Source organism: Bufo gargarizans, chromosome 8 (genome assembly GCF_014858855.1).
Source record: "Bufo gargarizans isolate SCDJY-AF-19 chromosome 8, ASM1485885v1, whole genome shotgun sequence".
Classification (NCBI taxonomy): Eukaryota; Metazoa; Chordata; class Amphibia; order Anura; family Bufonidae; genus Bufo; species Bufo gargarizans.
In genome coordinates this window covers 76687205-76709399 of record NC_058087.1, presented here as the reverse complement: position 1 = coordinate 76709399, position 22195 = coordinate 76687205, and the positions used below count along the sequence as shown (strand labels likewise).

At 45.3% G+C, this 22195-nt stretch overlaps 1 protein-coding gene across 1 annotated transcript in view; it reads left to right on the top strand.

Annotated features, from left to right (window-relative positions):
• LOC122945395 (aldehyde oxidase-like) overlaps positions 1 to 19813 on the top strand; it is a 40829-nt gene extending 21016 nt beyond the window's left edge. Inside the window, exon 7 of the mRNA XM_044304466.1 lies at positions 19504 to 19813. Coding sequence (XP_044160401.1) covers positions 19504 to 19813 — 310 coding nt within the window. The remainder of the gene's footprint in view (positions 1 to 19503) is intronic.
• The last annotated feature ends 2382 nt before the right edge of the window (positions 19814 to 22195 follow it).

Below are 22195 nucleotides of genomic sequence, written 5' to 3'. Positions count from 1 at the left end.
TTCAGCTCTCCATCTCACAAACATTTGAGAGAAAGCGTAAATTCCCACCTAGCCACCCTCGATCCCTGGCCCTGAATGCCAGCATTTCTAAACTACTGGCCTATGAAATGCTGTCATTTAGGCTGGTGGACACAGACAGCTTCAAACAGCTCATGTCGCTTGCTGTCCCACAGTATGTTGTTCCCAGCCGCCACTACTTCTCCAAGAGAGCCGTGCCTTCCCTGCACAACCAAGTATCCGATAAAATCAAGTGTGCACTGCGCAACGCCATCTGTAGCAAGGTCCACCTAACCACAGATACGTGGACCAGTAAGCACGGCCAGGGACGCTATATCTCCCTAACTGCACACTGGGTAAATGTAGTGGCAGCTGGGCCCCAGGCGGAGAGCTGTTTGGCGCACGTCCTTCCGCCGCCAAGGATCGCAGGGCAACATTCTTTGCCTCCTGTTGCCACCTCCTCCTTCTCGGCTTCCTCCTCCTCTTCTTCCACCTGCTCATCCAGTCAGCCACACACCTTCACCACCAACTTCAGCACAGCCCGGGGTAAACGCCAGCAGGCCATTCTGAAACTCATATGTTTGGGGGACAGGCCCCACACCGCACAGGAGTTGTGGCGGGGTATAGAACAACAGACCGACGAGTGGTTGCTGCCGGTGAGCCTCAAGCCCGGCCTGGTGGTGTGCGATAATGGGCGAAATCTCGTTGCAGCTCTGGGACTAGCCAGTTTGACGCACATCCCTTGCCTGGCGCATGTGCTGAATTTGGTGGTGCAGAAGTTCATTCACAACTACCCCGACATGTCAGAGCTGCTGCATAAAGTGCGGGCCGTCTGTTCGTGCTTCCGGCGTTCACATCCTGCCGCTGCTCGCCTGTCTGCGCTACAGCGTAACTTCGGCCTTCCCGCTCACCGCCTCATATGCGACGTGCCCACCAGGTGGAACTCCACCTTGCACATGCTGGACAGACTGTGCGAGCAGCAGCAGGCCATAGTGGAGTTTCAGCTGCAGCACGCACGGGTCAGTCGCACTGCGGAACAGCACCACTTCATCACCAATGACTGGGCCTCCATGCGAGACCTGTATGCCCTGTTGCGCTGTTTCGAGTACTCCACCAACATGGCCAGTGGCGATGACGCCGTTATCAGCGTTACAATACCACTTCTATGTCTCCTTGAGAAAACACTTAGGGCGATGATGGAAGAGGAGGTGGCCCAGGAGGAGGAGGAGGAGGAGGAGGAAGAGGGGTCATTTTTAGCACTTTCAGGCCAGTCTCTTCGAAGTGACTCAGAGGGAGGTTTTTTGCAACAGCAGAGGCCAGGTACAAATGTGGCCAGCCAGGGCCCACTACTGGAGGACGAGGAGGAGGAGGTGGAGGAGGATGAGGATGAAGCATGGTCACAGCGGGGTGGCACCCAACGCAGCTCGGGCCCATCACTGGTGCGTGGCTGGGGGGAAAGGCAGGACGATGACGATACACCTCCCACAGAGGACAGCTTGTCCTTACCCCTGGGCAGCCTGGCACACATGAGCGACTACATGCTGCAGTGCCTGCGCAACGACAGCAGAGTTGCCCACATTTTAACGTGTGCGGACTACTGGGTTGCCACCCTGCTGGATCCACGCTACAAAGACAATGTGCCCACCTTACTTCCTGCACTGAAGCGTGATAGGAAGATGCGCGAGTACAAGCGCACGTTGGTAGACGCGCTACTGAGAGCATTCCCAAATGTCACAGGGGAACAAGTGGAAGCCCAAGGCCAAGGCAGAGGAGGAGCAAGAGGTCGCCAAGGCAGCTGTGTCACGGCCAGCTCCTCTGAGGGCAGGGTTAGCATGGCAGAGATGTGGAAAACTTTTGTCAACACGCCACAGCTAACTGCACCACCACCTGATACGCAACGTGTTAGCAGGAGGCAACATTTCACTAACATGGTGGAACAGTACTTGTGCACACCCCTCCACGTACTGACTGATGGTTCGGCCCCATTCAACTTCTGGGTCTCTAAATTGTCCACGTGGCCAGAGCTAGCCTTTTATGCCTTGGAGGTGCTGGCCTGCCCGGCGGCCAGCGTTTTGTCTGAATGTGTATTCAGCACGGCAAGGGGCGTCATTACAGACAAACGCAGCCGCCTGTCTACAGCCAATGTGGACAAGCTGACGTTCATAAAAATGAACCAGGCATGGATCCCACAGGACCTGTCCGTCCCTTGTCCAGATTAGACATTAACTACCTCCCCTTAACCATATATTATTGTACTCCAGGGCACTTCCTCATTCAATCCTATTTTTATTTTCATTTTACCATTATATTGCGAGGCTACCCAAAGTTGAATGAACCTCTCCTCTGTCTGGGTGCCGGGGCCTAAATATATGCCAATGGACTGTTCCAATGTTGGGTGACGTGAAGCCTGATTCTCTGCTATGACATGCAGACTAATTCTCTGCTGACATGAAGCCAGATCCTCTGTTACGGGACCTCTCTCCTCTGCCTGAGTGCTGGGCCTAAATATATGCCAATGGACTGTTGCAGTGGTGGCTGACGTGAAGCCTGATTCTCTGCTATGACATGCAGACTAATTCTCTGCTGACATGAAGACAGATTCTCTGTTACGGGTCCTCTCTCCTCTGCCTGGGTGCTTGGCCTAAATTTATGACAATGGACTGTTGCAGTGGTGGCTGACGTGAAGCCTGATTCTCTGCTATGACATGCAGACTGATTCTCTGCTGACATGAAGCCAGATTCTCTGTTACGGGACCTCTCTCCTCTGCCTGGGTGCCGGGGCCTAAATATCTGAGAATGGACTGTTCCAGTGGTGGGTGACGTGAAGCCAGATTCTCTGCTATGGGACCTCTCTCCAATTGATTTTGGTTAATTTTTATTTATTTAATTTTTATTTTAATTCATTTCCCTATCCACATTTGTTTGCAGGGGATTTACCTACATGTTGCTGCCTTTTGCAGCCCTCTAGCCCTTTCCTGGGCTGTTTTACAGCCTTTTTAGTACCGAAAAGTTTGGGTCCCCATTGACTTCAATGGGGTTCGGGTTCGGGACGAAGTTCAGATCGGGTTCGGATCCCGAACCCGAACATTTCCGGGAAGTTCGGCCGAACTTCTCGAACCCGAACATTCAGGTGTTCGCTCAACTCTAAACAGGAGCAAGGTATTTTTATTTTTTATTTTTTCACTATGGCTGAACATACTACTGGGGTGCTATAAGGCTTAGAGAAATTATAACTTTTGTGGCACTATAAGGGTCAGGGGCTTTATAACTACCGGAGTGCTAGAGAGGTCAAGAGTATTATAACTACTGGGGTACATCAGGGGTCAGGGGCATTATAACTACTGGGCACTATAGGCATCAGGGGCATTATAAATATTGGGAGCTCTATAGAGGTCAGGGACATAATACTGTAACCACTAGGGCATTATAGGTGACTATCACTATTGGAGCACTACAGGAGGGCATTATAATTACTGTGGGCATTAAAGGGGCACTGTATTTACTGAGCACTATAGAAGGGACATTTTAACTACTAGGGACATTAAAGGATAGAATATAACTACAGGAGGCATTATAAATACTAGAGGCCATTATAACTATTGAGGCACTATAGGGGGTATTATAACTGCTCAGTGCATTATATCTACTACTACAGGGGTCTTAATACTATTGAGTGCACTGCAGAGGGGGTCTTATTACTACTGGACCACTATTGGAGGGCCTAATTTTTACTGGGGGCACTATAGGGTGCAATATTACTACTGTGGGTACTATAGGGAGGCCACCATATTATTACTGGGTGCAATATAGGGGGGTCTTATTTCTACTGGGGGCACTACAGGATGCCTTATTACTACTGTGGGTATTATAGGGAAGCCATATTATTACTGGGTGCACTGTCGTCGGAATTTTAAATTGAGCACACTATGGAAGACCAAACGGAGATAAGAGGATGTCTACATCAGATGAGATATCACCTGTGAGGCACTGGATGTAATAGGTATGTAGTGCTGTATAGTTCTGTATGTTTTAAGAATTTGGCACATATGCATTGGGGCTATTGCCCGAATCTTTTGAGACCAGAGCAACACCTTTGTGATGCTGACAGATGACAGTTTTGTGATCAATGCCAAAAGTTTTCCTGTATGCCGGGTGATAGCTCGGCATGTTTATAAGGAGCAATGATCAAGATTGAACAGTCGGCCAATGATCAGCCCATTTAAAAGGGACTTAATAGCAATCATATAACAACACATGCATCCGCTGCTCCTCCATGGACATGAGTGGAGTGTAACATACTACATGAACATGATGTAACTGAGAACATTAATCCAAGCAGAAGCAGTTTCTGAATACTAGGGTAGGAATATAATCCACTTTGCCACCAATTAGATTTTCTCAACAGTATAGCACAAGAATAACAGCTTATCTCTAAGCATAACCAGTAGTCGTGGCTGCAAATTTACAAGGCAGATTTACAGTATATGTACTGCATCCTTTAAATGTGTAATTGAAGGTTTAGGTTACATGTGTTGTGTAATGTTTAGTAGTGTAGGACAGTCACATGGTTAGAAACCTGATTACATTTTGGTTCTTACTGTATGTATGATCGTTTGATATAAGTATTGTTACTAAATTGTCACAATGACCAATAAAAATAGATCCTTTAGCTTTCTTGTAACATGCACTGCAGACAAAGTATTTTCCTGTGTTTTTTGCACTGCATTTACCATTTTTCAGTTTTTTTATGCAGCGTGCTCCAGGTATGACATTTGTTTGCTATTTTCCCCATAGGCTTTTCTATAGGCAAAAAAAAGATGGAAACAAAAATGTTAAAAAAAACTATGGCGTTGTTTACCAGCAAAAAAAAACAAAAACCTATGTGTAAAGGAATCCTTCCTCTTCTTTAGTAGCTAAGCATGAAAAGCAGATTTTCAATTCACTTGCAAGGATATTTGGATGGCCAACTATAATTATGTAAAAATGGTTTGGTTGTCACTAGTGTTGATCGAGCATGCTTGTCCGAACACCGCGTGTGCTCGAGCCAGTGTTTTTAAATCTAATTTAGTCTCTATTTCTGAAAAGTTTCTGCCGGTATTTGAACTCACAACCTTCTACATTAGAGGCAAGAACCTTAACCACTCAGTTATAAAGCTAAATGATAAACTGTCAGAAAAGTAATTGTAAAAAATGTATGGCACAAAATAAATGTGTAATTACAAAAAAATAGAAATTAAATATATGTATGTATATATATATATATATATATATATATATAGATAAAATCAAACTTCTGATATATATAAATGCATAATATGTGGAAAACTACTACTGATGTTTTTAGCCATAATATATTTACAGATATAATATATTACATATTCTAAATATATAATAATATATGTAAATATATTATGGCTAAATATATATATATATATATATATATATATGTGTTTAAAAAAAATTTGGCCTCTATTTCTGCTGGGCTTTGAACTCACAACCTTCTACATTAGAGCCAAGAACCTTAACCACTACACAATAGAGCTGCATGTTAACCTGTGGTTAAATATAAAATGATACTTCTGCTGTATAGGTATACTTACTACATGAGAAACTACTATGAGTTTTTTTTTTACACAGTTTATCATTCAGCTTTATAGCTGAGTGGTTAAGGTTCTTGCCTCTAATGTAGAAGGCTGTGAGTGTAAATCTGGGCAGAAACCTTTCAGAAATAGAGGCTAAGGCTACTTTCACACTTGCGTTATGTGCAGATTCATCATGGACGGATAAGTTTAGATAATACAACTGTCTGCATCTGTTCAGAACGGATTCATGTATTAGCTTTAATATAGCCAAGACAGTTTCATCTTGAACACCATTGAAAGTCAATTAGAATGCAAACTGATCTGTTGTCACCAACGGAAAGCCAAAACGTGAGTGTGAAAGTAGACTAAATTAGATTTAAATACACTGGGTGTCCCCAAGCACTGGCTCCATATATGGACATAGCTATAGATGGAGTCAGAGCAGGAACTCCTAAGCACAGACTCGGACTGGGGTATTCCCCCACTGTACAGCGATCTTCTGCATAGACCTCAGTAAGACCTGGCACCCTCCCCTCTTCAGAGCAGGGTTTATTGCTCGGATTCTCCCATTGACTTCCATTGTGCTCGGATGCTCTGTAAACATGAGATTATTATTTATAATATGCACTAACATAGCTGCTATATTCCACAGAGCTTTACAGACATTAGCATCAAGCTGTCCCCAATGCTCCTGATCAGTATGCCTTTGGAGTGTGGGAGAACAACCATGCAAACACAGGGAGAACATACAAACTCCTTGGTCAGATTTGAACCTAGGACTCCAGCGCTGCAAGGCACCACTGCTAACCAGAGCCATTGTGAAAACTCAAGGGCTTCTATCTTAGAGGGAATGTGTCATCAATAAATGACCCATTGTATAAATTACATTTTTATGTTTAGCATATTTTTAAAGAATTTTTGATGATATTTTACATTTTCCATGTCAATATCTATTTATCTAATTTATACAAAAAACATAAAATCCTGCAGTTTTCACATTAGCCACTAAGCCTAATAATAGGTACCACTTCTTGGTCTGTACAGGTCACTTTGCCACAGTTACCTGCTTATCTATACATTAGAGGCAGGATTAGGTGATATCATTAGAGGCAGGATTAGAATGACAGATACGACAGGATCCACCATTCACAATAGGTGATTGGCAAAGCTTATCTATTCTTTCCTTCTACAATAACGTCTGCACAGGGTATGCCCAGAAAACTCTCCCATAGAAGTAAAAAAGGCCCTTTCAGACCAATGTGTCTATGGCTGCCAGCTTTATAAATGCTGTTAAGAACAGCTCAGGCAAGATGGCCGTCCCCATATTCATGTTCAAGAAACAGAATTTAAAAAATCTGTAATCAGAAAATAAAAACAGATTAGAATTTTTTTTTAACTAGCAGAAAGCATATTTGGCGACACATTTCCTTTAAAGGTCACCTTCAGATTTTATGGGCATCTCTACCACTGGGGTAGATTTACTAAAGAGAATACAGCAGGGTTCTGCCTCAAACTGAACCAGAGTTCTGCCTCTCACCATAATAATTGAGTATCTTAGACACTTTTAGCAACTCTCTTGGCAAATGGCTTGATTTAGTTGAGACATAGGTGTGGCTTGCTGGAAAGACATGTGGCTTAGGCTACATGCACACAACCCTTGTTTTGCGGCTCGGATGGGGACCCATTCACTTCAATGGAGCCGCAAGAGATGCAGACAGTACTCCGTGTGCTGTCTGCATCTGTTGCTCCGTTCCATGGCCCCGCAAAAAACATGTCCTATTCCATTTTACGGACAAGAATAGGCATTTCTATAATGAGCGGCCTGTTCTCTTCCGGCAATTTGCAGACTGCAAAACACGGCGCAGTCGTGTGCATGTAGCCTTCAGATGACAAAAGTCTGGTGCAAAGTAAACCAGTGGAATAAACAGACTAGACAGTCTCAATGCGTGCCAGATTTATCATCCATCATCGGCCACTGTATTCAATCTGGAGGATTTTTGTGACTGACTAGTCTAAGTTTACACAAAAAAAATGCTAAACAGTAGACAGGGTTAGTACATCTGCCGCAGTCCATATATTTGGTTTATTATTCATAAAGGAGATATGTAATTATAGATTAAGCATGCTATCATTTCTCATTTTAGCAAAGGACATTCATACCTCATATTTGCAACCCCGCCTTCACTTGAAATTTACTAGATTGTATCGCACTGACAAAAAAAAAAGCATCATAAATAATAACTGAGAAACATCTCCTGTAATAACGTAACCTGTAATTACACCACCATTGCATGAATAGACACCGGGAACATGCAGGTGATGCAGTACTGATAGCGATTGTATTCTTATCTGTTACAAAACATGTTTAGTCAAATGTTATTGCAAGTTTGTAAATTAAAAATGATTACAATGGGTTTGGCCAAAATTAATCTGCATATCATCTTCTTGAATCAAATCTTGAATCAAAAGCCAAGTGATAGGAATAGATTATATTCAAATGACTTAAAGGGAACCTGTCACCGGGATTTTGTGTATAGAGCTGAGGACATGGGTTGCTAGATGGCCGCTAGCACATCCGCAATACCCAGTCCCCATAGCTCTGTGTGCCTTTATTGTGTCAAAAAACAGATTTGATACATATGCAAATTAACCTGAGATGAGTCCTGTCCCTGACTCATCTCACATACAGGACTCATCTCAGGTTAATTTGCATATGTATTAAATCATTTTTTTTAACACAATAAAAGCACACAGAGCTATGGGGACTGTGTATTGCGGATGTGCTAGCGGCCATCTAGCAACCCATGTCCTCAGCTCTATACACAAAATCCCGGTGACAGGTTCCCTTTAACCACTTCAGTCCCGCTAGGTGAAACCCCCTTCATGACCAGAGCACTTTTTACACTTCGGCACTACACTCCTTTCACCGTTTATCGCTCGGTCATGCAACTTACCACCCAAATGAATTTTACCTCCTTTTCTTCTCACTAATTTGAATTCTAGGAACTCGCCGTGCCCCTCACGGAATACCTTGGGGTGTCTTCTTTCCAAAATGGGGTCACTTGTGGCGTAGTTATACTGCCCTGGCAATTTAGGGGCCCAAATGTGTAAGAAGTACCTTGCAATCAAAATCTGTAAAAAATGGCCTGTGAAATCCGAAAGGTGCACTTTGGAATATGTGCCCCTTTGCCCACCTTGGCAGCAAAAAAGTGTGACACATCTGGTATCGCCGTACTCAGGAGAAGTTGGGGAATGTGTTTTGGGGTGTCATTTTACATATACCCATGCTGGATGAGAGAAATATCTTGGCAAAAGACAACTTTTCCCATTTTTTTATACAAAGTTGGCATTTGACCAAGATATTTTTCTCACCCAGCATGGGTATATGTAAAATGACACCCCAAAACACATTCCCCAACTTCTCCTGAGTACGGCGATACCAGATGTGTGACACTTTTTTGCAGCCTAGATGCGCAAAGGGGCCCAAATTCCTTTTAGGAGGGCATTTTTAGACATTTGGATCCCAGACTTCTTCTCACACTTTCGGGCCCCTAAAAAGCCAGGGCAGTATAAATACCCCACATGTGACCCCACTTTGGAAAGAAGACACCCCAAGGTATTCAATGAGGGGCCTGGCGAGTTCCTAGAAATTTTTTATTTTTTGCATAAGTTAGCGGAAATTGATTTTTTTGGTTTTTTTCTCACAAAGTCTCACTTTCCGCTAACTTAGGACAAAAATTTCAATCTTTCATGGACTCAATATGCCCCTCAGCGAATACCTTGGGGTGTCTTCTTTCCGAAATGGGGTCACATGTGGGGTATTTATACTGCCCTGGCTTTTTAGGGGCCCTAAAGCGTGAGAAGAAGTCTGGAATATAAATGTCTAAAAATGTTTACGCATTTGGATTCCGTGAGGGGTATGGTGAGTTCATGGGAGATTTTATTTTTTGACACAAGTTAGTAGAATATGAGACTTAGTAAGAAAAAACAAAAACAAAAACAAACAAAAAATTTCCGCTAACTTGTGGCAAAAAAAATGTCTGAATGGAGCCTTACAGGGGGGGGGGGGGGGGGGGGTGATCAATGACAGGGGGGTGATCAATGACAGGGGGTAATCACCCATATAGACTCCCGGATCACCCCCCTGTCATTGATCACCCCCCTGGTAAGGCTCCATTCAGACGTCCGTATAATTTTTACAGATCCATGGATCGGATCCGCAAAACACATGCGGACGTCTGAATGGAGCCTTACAGGGGGGTTATCAATGACAGGGGGTGATCAGGGTGATCAGGGTGATCACCCCCCTGTCACTGATCACCCCCCCTGTAAGGCTCCATTCAGACATCCGCATGATTTTTTACGGATCCATGGATACATGGATCGGATCCACAAAACACATGCGGACGTCTGAATGGAGCCTTACAGGGGGGTTATCAATGACAGGGGGTGATCAGGGTGATCACCCCCCTGTCACTGATCACCCCCCCTGTAAGGCTCCATTCAGACATCCGCATGATTTTTTACGGATCCATGGATACATGGATCGGATCCACAAAACACATGCGGACGTCTGAATGGAGCCTTACAGGGGGGTTATCAATGACAGGGGGTGATCAGGGTGATCACCCCCCTGTCACTGATCACCCCCCCTGTAAGGCTCCATTCAGACATCCGCATGATTTTTTACGGATCCATGGATACATGGATCGGATCCACAAAACACATGCGGACGTCTGAATGGAGCCTTACAGGGGGGTTATCAATGACAGGGGGTGATCAGGGTGATCACGGTGATCACCCCCCTGTCACTGATCACCCCCCCTGTAAGGCTCCATTCAGACATCCGCATGATTTTTTACGGATCCATGGATACATGGATCGGATCCACAAAACACATGCGGACGTCTGAATGGAGCCTTACAGGGGGGTTATCAATGACAGGGGGTGATCAGGGTGATCAGGGTGATCACCCCCCTGTCACTGATCACCCCCCCCTGTAAGGCTCCATTCAGACATCCGCATGATTTTTTACAGATCCATGGATACATGGATCGGATCCACAAAACACATGCAGACGTCTGAATGGAGCCTTACAGGGGGGTTATCAATGACAGGGGGTGATCAGGGTGATCACCCCCCTGTCACTGATCACCCCCCCTGTAAGGCTCTATTCAGACATCCGCATGATTTTTTACGGATACATGGATACATGGATCGGATCCACAAAACACATGCGGACGTCTGAATGGAGCCTTACAGGGGGGTTATCAATGACAGGGGGTGATCAGGGTGATCAGGGAGTGTATATGGGTGATCACCCCCTGTCACTTATCACCCCCCCTGTAAGGCTCCATTCAGACATCCGCATGATTTTTTACGGATCCATGGATACATGGATCGGATCCACAAAACACATGCGGACGTCTGAATGGAGCCTTACAGGGGGGTGATCAATGACAGGGGGGTGATCAGGGAGTGTATATGGGTGATCACCCGCCTGTCATTGATCACCCCCTGTAAGGCTCCATTCAGACGTCCGCATGTGTTTTGCGGATCCGATCCATGTATCCATGGATCCGTAAAAATCATGCGGACGTCTGAATGGAGCCTTACAGGGGGGTGATCAATGACAGGGGGGTGATCAATGACAGGGGGTGATCAGGGAGTGTATATGGGTGATCACCCGCCTGTCATTGATCACCCCCCTGTAAGGCTCCATTGAGACGTCCGTATGCGTTTTGCGGATCCGATCCATGTATCCGTGGATCCGTAAAAATCATACGGACGTCTGAACGGAGCCTGACAGGGGGGTGATCAATGACAGGGCGGTGATCAATGACAGGGGGGTGATCAGGGAGTTTATATGGGGTGATCATGGGTGATCAGGGGTTTATAAGGGGTTAATAAGTGACGGGGGGGGGGGGTGTAGTGTAGTGTGGTGTTTGGTGCGACTGTACTGACCTACCTGAGTCCTCTGGTGGTCGATCCTAACAAAAGGGACCACCAGAGGACCAGGTAGGAGGTATATTAGACGCTGTTATGAAAACAGCGTCTAATATACCTGTTAGGGGTTAAAAAATTCGGATCTCCAGCCTGCCAGCGAGCGATCGCCGCTGGCAGGTTGGAGATCCACTCGCTTACCTTCCGTTCCTGTGAGCGCATGCGCCTGTGTGCGCGCGTTCACAGGAAATCCCGGCCCTCGCGAGATGACGCATATATGTGTGACTCTGCGCAGGGCCGCCACCTCCGGACCGCACATCTGCGTTAGTCGGTCAGGAGGTGGTTAAAGTGATGACCTGTTTTCAGTATCAGCTGTCAGTGTAACTGAATTGCTGGAAGTCGGAGTCGGGACTACACAGCATTGTCAGCACTTGGAATGGCAGTGCTGCTCCCAATAACTTCAATTATTATTATTATTATTATTATTATTATTATAGCACCAGTCATTCCATAGCGCTGTACATATGATAAGGGTTGCACATACATAATACAGACAATTGCACTAATCATGAACAAGACGAGTTACAGACTGGTACAGAAGGAGAGAGGGCCCTGCCCATGAGGGCTTACAATCTACATGGTATGGGAGAAGGACACAGTAGGTGCGGGTGAAGTTGGTCATGGCGGTATAGAGGCAGCAGGGTCACAGGTTGTAGGCTTGTCTGAAGAGGTGGGTTTTTAGGTTTCTTTTGAAGGATTCCACTGTGGGTGAGAGTCTGATATGTTGGGGTAGCGAGTTCCAGAGTATGGGGGATGCGAGGGAGAAATCTTGGAGGCGATTGTGCTTGCAATGATGACAATAATGTGTAGTTCCAGTGCCGGCAATGAAGTTACACAGAACAGCTGATTAGCGGAGCTGCAGGGCATTGGACCCCTGCCAATCTGCTAGTGATAGCCTAGCATCACTTAAAGAGCATCTGTCAGCAGATTTGTACATCTAAAACTGGCTGACTTGCCTGTGCGCTTGGCATCTGTGTTGGTTCCATGTTCATATGTGTCCGCATTGCTGAGAAAAATGAAGCTTTACTATATGCAAATGAGACTCTAGGAGCAATGGGGGCGTTGCCATTACACCTAGAGGCTCAGCTCTTTCTGCAACTGGTGCATCTGCTACACTTTGATTGACAGGGCCAGGCAGTGTAAATGTGGTCACGCCTGGGCCTGTCAATCAAAGTGCAGAGGGCGTGGCAGTTGCAGAGAGCAGAGCCTCTAGGTGTAACGGCAATGCCCTCATTGCTCCCAGAGGCTTATTTGGATATATATTAAAACATTTTTCTCAGCAATGCGGACACATATGAACATCAGACCAACACAGATGTCTTCAGCTGCCAAGTGCACATGTAACAGGTCAGCCAGTGTCATAGATACAAATCTGCTGACAGATGCCCTTTTAAAAGGCTGGACAACACCATTGGAGCAGTGCTGGCTGTCAGTGCTGCTGCAAAGACATCTGAAAATGGCAGCAAATATTCTTCAGATATATGGGCTGATGTCCTTGGATTGACACAACACATTTTTCCACTACTGATTTGGTTGCAAAATTCCCATCTTTCCTGTTTTGCAATGGTGAAATCTGCAGCGCGTCACCATCCAAATTTGCCTATAATGCAAACAGATTTTGTATCAGATTGGCTGAGACAAATTGGTAGTAAAATGTACTATCTTTCTTATTTAACACTACTTAAAGGCTACCTGTATGTACACCTTCGGGGGCAATTTTTTTTTATGATTGCATTTTTGTCATTTTGGGCTAAAAATCATATTTTCAAGTGGTCTTTATTAAAAATATTGAGCCGTTCTGTTACAGAGTGTTAACTGTTTTTCTGGCTGTGTGAATCGTACTTTTTACTTTCACTTTGAGCCAATCATCCAATAACCCTTAACTGTAAATTACCAAAAGGTCATAAACACTTTTATAAGTGACATTCTTATGCGTAAGATGAGGAATTGGCTATAATGATTGTTTATAAGGACAAAGATAAAGATACGTCAGCTAAGCTGCCTGACGAAACTGAGAAAATTCCGATCCTGATACTAGAGAAACTCAAGGCTGCATAAAGACAGTGGTTAAATATTTTAGTTTTAAAAGGCCAACTGAAAAAATGATTCAAACTGTTAGGCTACTTTCACACTAGCGTTCGATCGGATCCGTTCTGAACGGATCCGATCGTAATAATGCAGACGGAGGCTCCGTTCAGAACGGATCCGTCTGCATTATTTTTAGCATATAAAAGCTAAGTGTGAAAATAGCCTCGTACGGATCCGTCCAGACTTTCAATGTAAAGTCAATGGGGGACGGATCCGCCTGAAGATTGAGCCATATTGTGGCATCTTCAAACGGATCCGTCCCCATTGACTTACATTGTAAGTCTGGACGGATCCGCACGCCTCCGCACAGCCAGGCGGACACCCGAACGCTGCAAGCAGCGTTCAGCTGTCCGCCTGTCCGTGCGGAGGCGAGCGGAGCGGAGGCTGAACGCCGCCAGACTGATGCAGTCTGAGAGGATCCGCATCCATTCAGACTGCATCAGGGCTGGACGGCTGCGTTCGGGTCCGCTCGTGAGCCCCTTCAAACGGAGCTCACGAGCGGACCGACGAACGCTAGTGTGAAAGTAGCCTTATTTAGACTGCAAACTATACGAATAGAACTTAAATGTGTTTTTATGAGCTGTCAGGAATGAAGAGATAATGGCTAAAGATCAAGCCAGGAGAGCAGCTCTCTGAAGAGTTCAGTGAAAAGCAGAAAGAACAGTAAGCAAATGCAGTGAAACCTGAAGACTGTGGAAGATAAATTATTGAATACTTTTAACAAAGGCAAAGGGACATTTTTTTTTTAGCCCATGATGACTAAAATGCAAGAATACATTGTTCTGGCTGTCAAACCAGATGGAATGAACCATATGCTTGTGTGGACATAGCCTTAGGCCCCTTGCAGGCGACCAAGTATTCTGCACGGGTGCAATGCGTGATGCGAACGCATTGCGCCCGCACTGAATACAGACCCATTAATTTCAATGGGTCTGTGTACATGAGCGTTATTTTTCACGCATCACTTGCGCGTTGTGTGAAAATCACAGCATGTTCTATATTCTGCGATTTTAACGCAACACTGGCCTCATAGAAGTGAATAGAGCTGCGTGAAAACCGCATCCGCAAGCAAGTGCGGGTGCGATGCGTTTTTCACTGATGGTTGCTAAGAGATGTTGTTTGTAAACCGTTTTTTATCACGCGTGTGCAAAATGCATTAAGGCCTCATGCACACGACTGTTTGTTTCCGCGTCCGTTCCGTTTTAGATGCGGACCCATTCATTTCTATGGAGCCCGCAAAGCTGTCTGCCAGAACTTGTGCCAATAAAATTTTAAAAAAATAATAATATACAGGAAGTTCAAGGTCACAGGTTATGCTAATTGCTAGTCACTCAGGGCCGTCTTTACCAAGGGGCAAAAGGGGCAGCTGCCCCGGGCCCAGTTGCTCCTAGGGGGCCCAAGGCAGCTGTCTCTTGAGCCCTGCTAGCCACTGCCCCGGGTGTCAGGCTGTCAGCTCTACCAGGAGTCCAGGCATCATGATCGTACTGTGTTAAAGTTGTGATTTAGGACCTTAATGACATCATCACCATGTGACCAGTAGCCTAGCAATTACTGGTCACATGGCTATGAGGTCATCACAGGTCCTATCAGGAGTGTTGCAGAAGTTAACTGTGGAGCTTTTTTGTGTGAAGAAAAAGGTGACAGGGGCTGTTATGTTAATATACTGTAAACTACTGTATAGCGGGGTGCTGTATACTGTGGGGGGCTGTATACTGTGTGGGGGCTGTATACTGTGTGGGGGCTGTATACTGTGTGGTGGGCTGTATACTGTGGTGGGCTGTATACTGTGGGGGGCTGTATAATGTGTGGGGCTGTATACTGTGTGGTGGGCTGTATACTGTAGGGGGCTGTATACTGTGTGGGGGCTGTATACTGTGTGGGGGCCTGTATACTGTGGGGGGCCTGTATACTGTGGGGGGGGCTGTATACTGTGGGGGGGGCTGTATACTGTGGGGGGGGCTGTATACTGTGGGGGCCTGTATACTGTGTGGGGGCCTGTATACTGTGTGGGGGCCTGTATAGTGTGGGGGGGCCTGTATAGTGGGGGGCTATACTGCTGTACTGTATACTGTGGGGTCTGTAAAATGTATACTTGTATACTGAGGGTGCGGTATAGTGTGGAGTGCTATACTGCTGTACTGTATAGTGTGGGAGGGCTGTATCGTGTATTGTTTGGGGTGCTGTATACTGTGAGGTGTTATATACTGTGGGCTGCTATACTGCTCTACTATATACTGTGGGGTACTGTATAATGTGGGGTGCTATACTGCATACTGTGTGGTGCTTTATACTATAGAGTGCTATACTGCATACTGTGGGGTGCTGGGGTGCACTGTAACGCTAGGGTGAGCCAAGCCCCAGTCTCCTTCCTGCAGAGCGGTGCCCACTTCCAGCCTGAGCCCAGCTACCCAGAGCACTGATCCTGAGCCGCTGGAGTCCTCAGAACTGGAAGTATTTACAGTAATTCACTGGACTCTACCAGGTGTGTGGATTTTTTGTGTGTGTGTTGTGGTGGAGGGCGTGATTGCCTGCTAAGGTGTGGGAAGGCGGGATCCAGGGGGCCCAAGTAAATTTTTGCACAGGGTCCAATCAATATTAAAGACGGCCCTGTAGCCACTTGTGGTGAAATTCTCTTGTGTGGTGTGGCAGTCAGTGCCTTGAGAATTTTTTGTAAGATGTCATGATGGAATGTAGAGAAACTCATAACTTTGGTGCAGGAGAGGCTCGAAACCCGGTCCAATGCATGCCAGGACCGAGTTAGGAAGGAGGCGGCCTGGGAGCAAGTGGCCCGTAGCATGAGGTGGGCTGAATGGACGAAAGCAGATGGCCGAGGCCGTGCAGATTTAGGTAAGTGCTAGCAATGTTGTTGTATTGTCCTTGCCCTGTCTGTCCCTAAATCATCTATCTATAAATTCCATGAGGTCAGAATACTATATATTTTGTGGGCCAGCTTCATTTTGCATAGACCTGTACATGGTTTTTGGAAGAGTCGTGCACTAAATACCATACCCCATCATTTTTTACTTTAAGTGGCTGTCCCTCCCTTTGCTACAGCAAACAGTAGTCATGTCTAACCTGTATATGCACTTTATTTGGTGACACATGTGTCCCTGTTGTAATTGAGCATACTATAGTTGTCACCATCACATATTATAAAGTATTTTAGTACAAATGGCTTGCAGGACTAATCTTCTCCTTCCTGAACTTATTGTACATTAGTATCCCCACACCTGCACTACTGTACCATGTGCTGTATAATCATTGCCAATTCAGACATTTATCAGATTTGTCGACTTGATTTAGCTTAACATTTTTGCTTCGGTCTTTGTACTGATATTATTTAATATTTGTTTCTTAATTATTTTTTTTTGTAATTTGTATATTTCATTTATTTACAGTGAAATAGACAAAAACCCGGTGGAACAGCTTCCGGAATCAATTCCACCGAGATCTAACTAACAAAGGCGGGAGTGGGGAAGGCAGCTCCAAAAAAAGGCCATTTTTGTACACGGCCCAGTTACAATTTTTAAGACCGGTGATGGATTTGAGGCTGTAAGTATTTCTGTTGATAAAAAAATACTTATTTGCTGGTTATTATCAGTTCTTAATCTTGGTTAGCAATAGTGGTAAAGAATGAAAGGAGTTGTGTGGCGTTGTACTATTATGACCTATCTTTTGTGTAGGTGATCAAAATCATTTTTGTGGGGGAGTAACACCAGGCACCACTGATGAGGAGCTGTATGATGAGACGACACGTGCAGGGCCTCCCGTCTCTCTTTTTTTTCTCTGTGGCACTATTTTCAAGATCAAGTAACATAGATGTCTGCAATCAGAACAGGAATCGAGAAGGGAGATGGCACGTGCGCACTGCACGCATTGTCTCCTCATACAGTTGATCGTTGTGGTTGCCGGCTCTTGGTCCCCCGCCAATATGATCTTGTGTACCTATCCTGTGGCTAGGTCATAAATATGAAAAGGTTGGACAAACCCTCTTGCCTTTTTTTGGCCCTGAATAGTTGTCACGGCTGAGGATGGGGAAAACCCTGAGCCGTGCGATGTCCAAGGATGTTAACCGCTGCTCGGCCAGGACAGAAAAAATAGGGAGCAGGTCACCTCCTAACTCATCCCTAATCCGTCCCTAACTCCTAGCTGCATGGGTCGACCTTGAAGGTAGGAGGGCCCATGCTCAGGAACCTCGGATCCCTACTCACCCTCCGATCGGTCCCTGAACTAGGAGTGAGGGTAAGACGACCTGTTCCTTCTGGACACGGAGGAACAGGAGTCTCACTGGCCAAGCTGCAAGGAATGGGGGAACAAATACAGGCCTATGTATATGGCAGGTGCTGCACTAGTTCCAGCCACCTGCCACAGCCTTGCTGACTGGATCAGTGTGCAGGCAAGCTGAAGTCCACAACAATACAAATAGAACTCAGCACACACACATCCACACACAGGAACCCAGATCCATAGCTGCACAGAATAATAAAGGAAAACATCAACTTAAACATCACACATAAACTTAAACTTATGACCACAAGGGTGACCCCCAATGGCAGGTGGAATACACAGGAGGATGCTCCAGCTAACCATGGCTGAAGTACCCCTCTGAACTGCACTATTCACTGAGGCTTTATAGGCCCAAGTAGTCACACCCACACAGACACACCCAGTGTTCACACACACAGAAGGGAATTAACCCTTCCAACACCAGGAAGTGTAGTGAGACCACATAAAAGGAAATACACACAAATACTCACTGCAGCTGTTACCGATGACAATGACATGTGTGGCAAACGTGTCCTGGGAGCCGGACAAAAGGCCGAGACACTGCCACCACATGTACATGAAACCAAACGTTGCCACGGGCAGCTACAGTGAAAGGAAGATGTCACAGTACACCAAACATAAGACCTCGTGCACACCAGACATACAAAGTGCATAACATACACACACACAACCAAGTGTAACCACATGCACAACATAGCAAGCTGCCACGATACAGCTCAGGCTGCTATGCTGCCACATAACTACTGTTGCCAGCGGCAACCACAGGTGAGGCAAATACCACAGCCCTCATCTGTGATTGACAACCAGACCAAACCGCTGACAACCGCATGCGGTTCAGGAGTCACGGCCATGACCATGGCCGTGACAATAGTGTAGTCATTTGCATATGTTTCGTTTTGTTCATAATTTTGGAGGTTTTAGGATTTGGTACCCATTCTGTACTGTAATTGTCATTTACATAGTTTAAATGTTGGCTTACAAACCACAACATGGATTCATAAAAGTTCAACTATAAAATGACAATGACCTAATCCCATTATAATAGAGTATAATGATGCTCCAACTGCGTCCGGCCAGCTGATTTTTAACTACTACTACCACCATGGCCTTGTGATGCGTGGTCCATGTTGTTTTTTTGGAAATTATGTTCTTTTAGGTTTTCATTACATAAGGATGTTTGGATGGTAGAAGCAGGCCAGATACAGACGAGACGGACAGAATATCAGCACTGGTTTGGGTCCTTGAATGTGTATACCTCGTTTTGTGCTGGATAGCTCCAAACGCCAAACAATCTTTTACAAATAGTTTCAAATAGTTGCTTTTGACCCAAAAAAATTAAAAATAAATAAATGTTTATGGGTTGTTTTATTTTGGTAACTTCACTCTGAAGGTGATCATCCAACATTATTAAACAATATGTGATGTATGCAGGCTCACTGTACATATAGTACACACACAGCTGTTTTTATTTCAAAAACATTATGTACATTTGAAATGTAGTAGTCAAATGATGTAATATATGTTTTCATGTCATTTTTCAATTCAGTACTGTGGACAGTCTGGATGACCCAGAGGACTCTGAGACGGGAGAAAGTGACACTCCGGCAGTATTTTCCCCGGCAAGTAGTCCTGCCCCAATACCAGCTGAGGAGCCTGACCAGCCATCACTGGCCCAGCCCACCCTATCACCGCGGAGCCCAGAAAGAGTCCAGCAGCTGCAGCCCAGGAGTCGCCGCAATGTCCCTCACTCTTCCTCTGGGCAACCGACTCAGGAGATGATCGATGCCCGAGTCATTAAATTCCTTGCCCAGAGGAGGAATAATGGCATAGAAGGAGGGGCCTTGCTACTTTATTGAAGCAGGTCCCTACTGAGTGTGTTGCTTCGCTGGCCCTCGTACTCAAAATGTATGCCTCCCCTTACCAGGGAGACATACACTCGTATATTTGTGAAGGCACATCTTGAACATCCCACCTCAGCAGCATGGACGCAGCTACCCCCAGCCTCCACACCCACCTCAAGGGTCATCTCCCCCCCCCCCCAACCACCATACCACCGGTCCCAAGACCCTACACCACCTGTTGGTCAGCCAAGTTACCAGCCCAGTTTGGCAACTGGGGCCTCAGATCCTGGCATATGGGCCTGGATCGTTTACACGAGCTTTAATTTAATATGGTCCAAAATGTTATATTTTTAGTTATTTATTGTTTGATTATCCTTTATGTCATTGTCTGGGATTTGTATTCGTGTTCCACATATTGGTTCAAAACTTTCAATTGGCTTGTGTTAATTTTTTTAATACACCAAGCATTTACAGTTCTATACATTTCCAAAACACATAGACATGCACAATAGTTCACAAAAAAACACTTTTTTTATTTTGGGGAACATAATCTGTATTTGGGTAATTTGAACATGAGGTATTCGATTTTTTGGACCATATACGCAAAATACTAACAATGTTATTGTCGTTTACACTTTGGTGAAAACATCATTAGTATTTATATTTACTTTAAACTATGTGATGGCCAAAAAACCTCAGCCCGCAAGCCCACGTCAAGGGTCCTCATTCTCTTGCGAGTCCCTACACTCAACTACCACAATAAATTTACATTATCAACAAAATAAAAAAATTAAAAAAAGCCCAGAAGTTTTCAAAAACTGCCACGAATAGTGTCCCTCTGCCATGGCAAGGACCCCTCTGGGCTGTAAAAGTAGTCTGCATAGAGTTCCAGAACTGCAATGCCTGCAGTCCTAGGTCGTCGATGCAGGGTCCTTTCGAAACCGAAACCTGATGACGTAGGAAAATCTTCCATGTCACCAGAAGAGGAAGCCTCATTAATCCTGGTGAAGTTGTGTAGAAACAACACAAGCTTGAATCACCAGGGTAGCATTCTCCGGATCCATCTGTATGGATGACAAAAACACCCTCCACTTGTTAGAGAGTATTCTGAAAGCGCACTCAACATACCGACGGGCACGAGTCAACCGGTAGTTGAAAATACACCTCCTGACATCCAAACCACGCTTTGGGAAGGGCCGCATAACATGGGGAGTCAATGAAAACCCTTCATCCGCCACGATGACAAATGGAGCCGGCGGACCAGCAGATCCGGGCAGTCTTCTGGGCAGGGCAAGCTGGTTGGCACGAAGCCGCTCACCCATTCTAGAAGCACTAAAGATGCGAGCATCTGCTGGCTTCCATAGGCCCCGATATCAACCATTATAAACCGGTAGTTACTGTCAGCAACAGCCATAAACACTACCGAAAAATATTGCTTATAATTGAAGAATCGGGACCCTGAGTGAGGAGGCTTCTTCACACGGATGTGCTTGCTATCCATTGCCCCGATGCAGTTGGGAAACTGCGCCGAGAGATTGAATCCCTCAGCGATCTGAACCCAATCGTCCGTCTTGGGCTGTGGCATCAACCGTCTCTCGGATTTATGCCAGCTGACATGGCAAGTGTGACGCACAATCCGAGAAATTGTTGAGGTTCCCAAAAGAAACTCAAAATGCAGAGATGCAAAAGAGTTCCCAGTTGCAAGGAATCTGTAGGAAAAATAAATAAAAACCATATCAGTAAGCAGCAAACAAAAGGGAGCATCCGATACACGATTCGCTTATAATGTTGTATACGAGTCATGTGTTTAAAGAATCTTTGTCCATTCACGAATAAATAAAGATATATAATGTGAATTTGTGTGTATGAACCAAACACTAGCAGCAATTGGGGTGTGGGCAGTACTCCCACAACTAAGTTACAACAACTGTGTTTACGCCATTTCCATGCAGAAGGTATGGGAGACTTAAGGATGATGGGAACACTCTGCATGATGATGACGTTAGCTGAACAGAAATTGGAAACCTGTTTAAAATAAACGACTACCTTTAATCTTGCCATGTTATGTGTCAGGGATTTAACAACAAAAAAGAGAGATTACACTGTTCGCAAAGCATTATGGACAAAGAAAGTTTACTTCAGCAAACATTAGCACATGTCTACCAGCAGCCATTTCCAGAAACATGTTCCTCCTGACAGAAGCAGTGCACATTACTGTTGAAACTATAAGTAAGATATTGCTTACCTCAACGTGACAATGAGCCTTTCCTCTGGAGAAATGCTGCGCCTCATATTGGTGTCCATGAATGTAAGGACAGTACGTAGAGACGACGGCAAGCAATCAAATGTAGACACTGACATCCGAAAGAACGAAAAAAACTTCTCTGGATGCTGCCG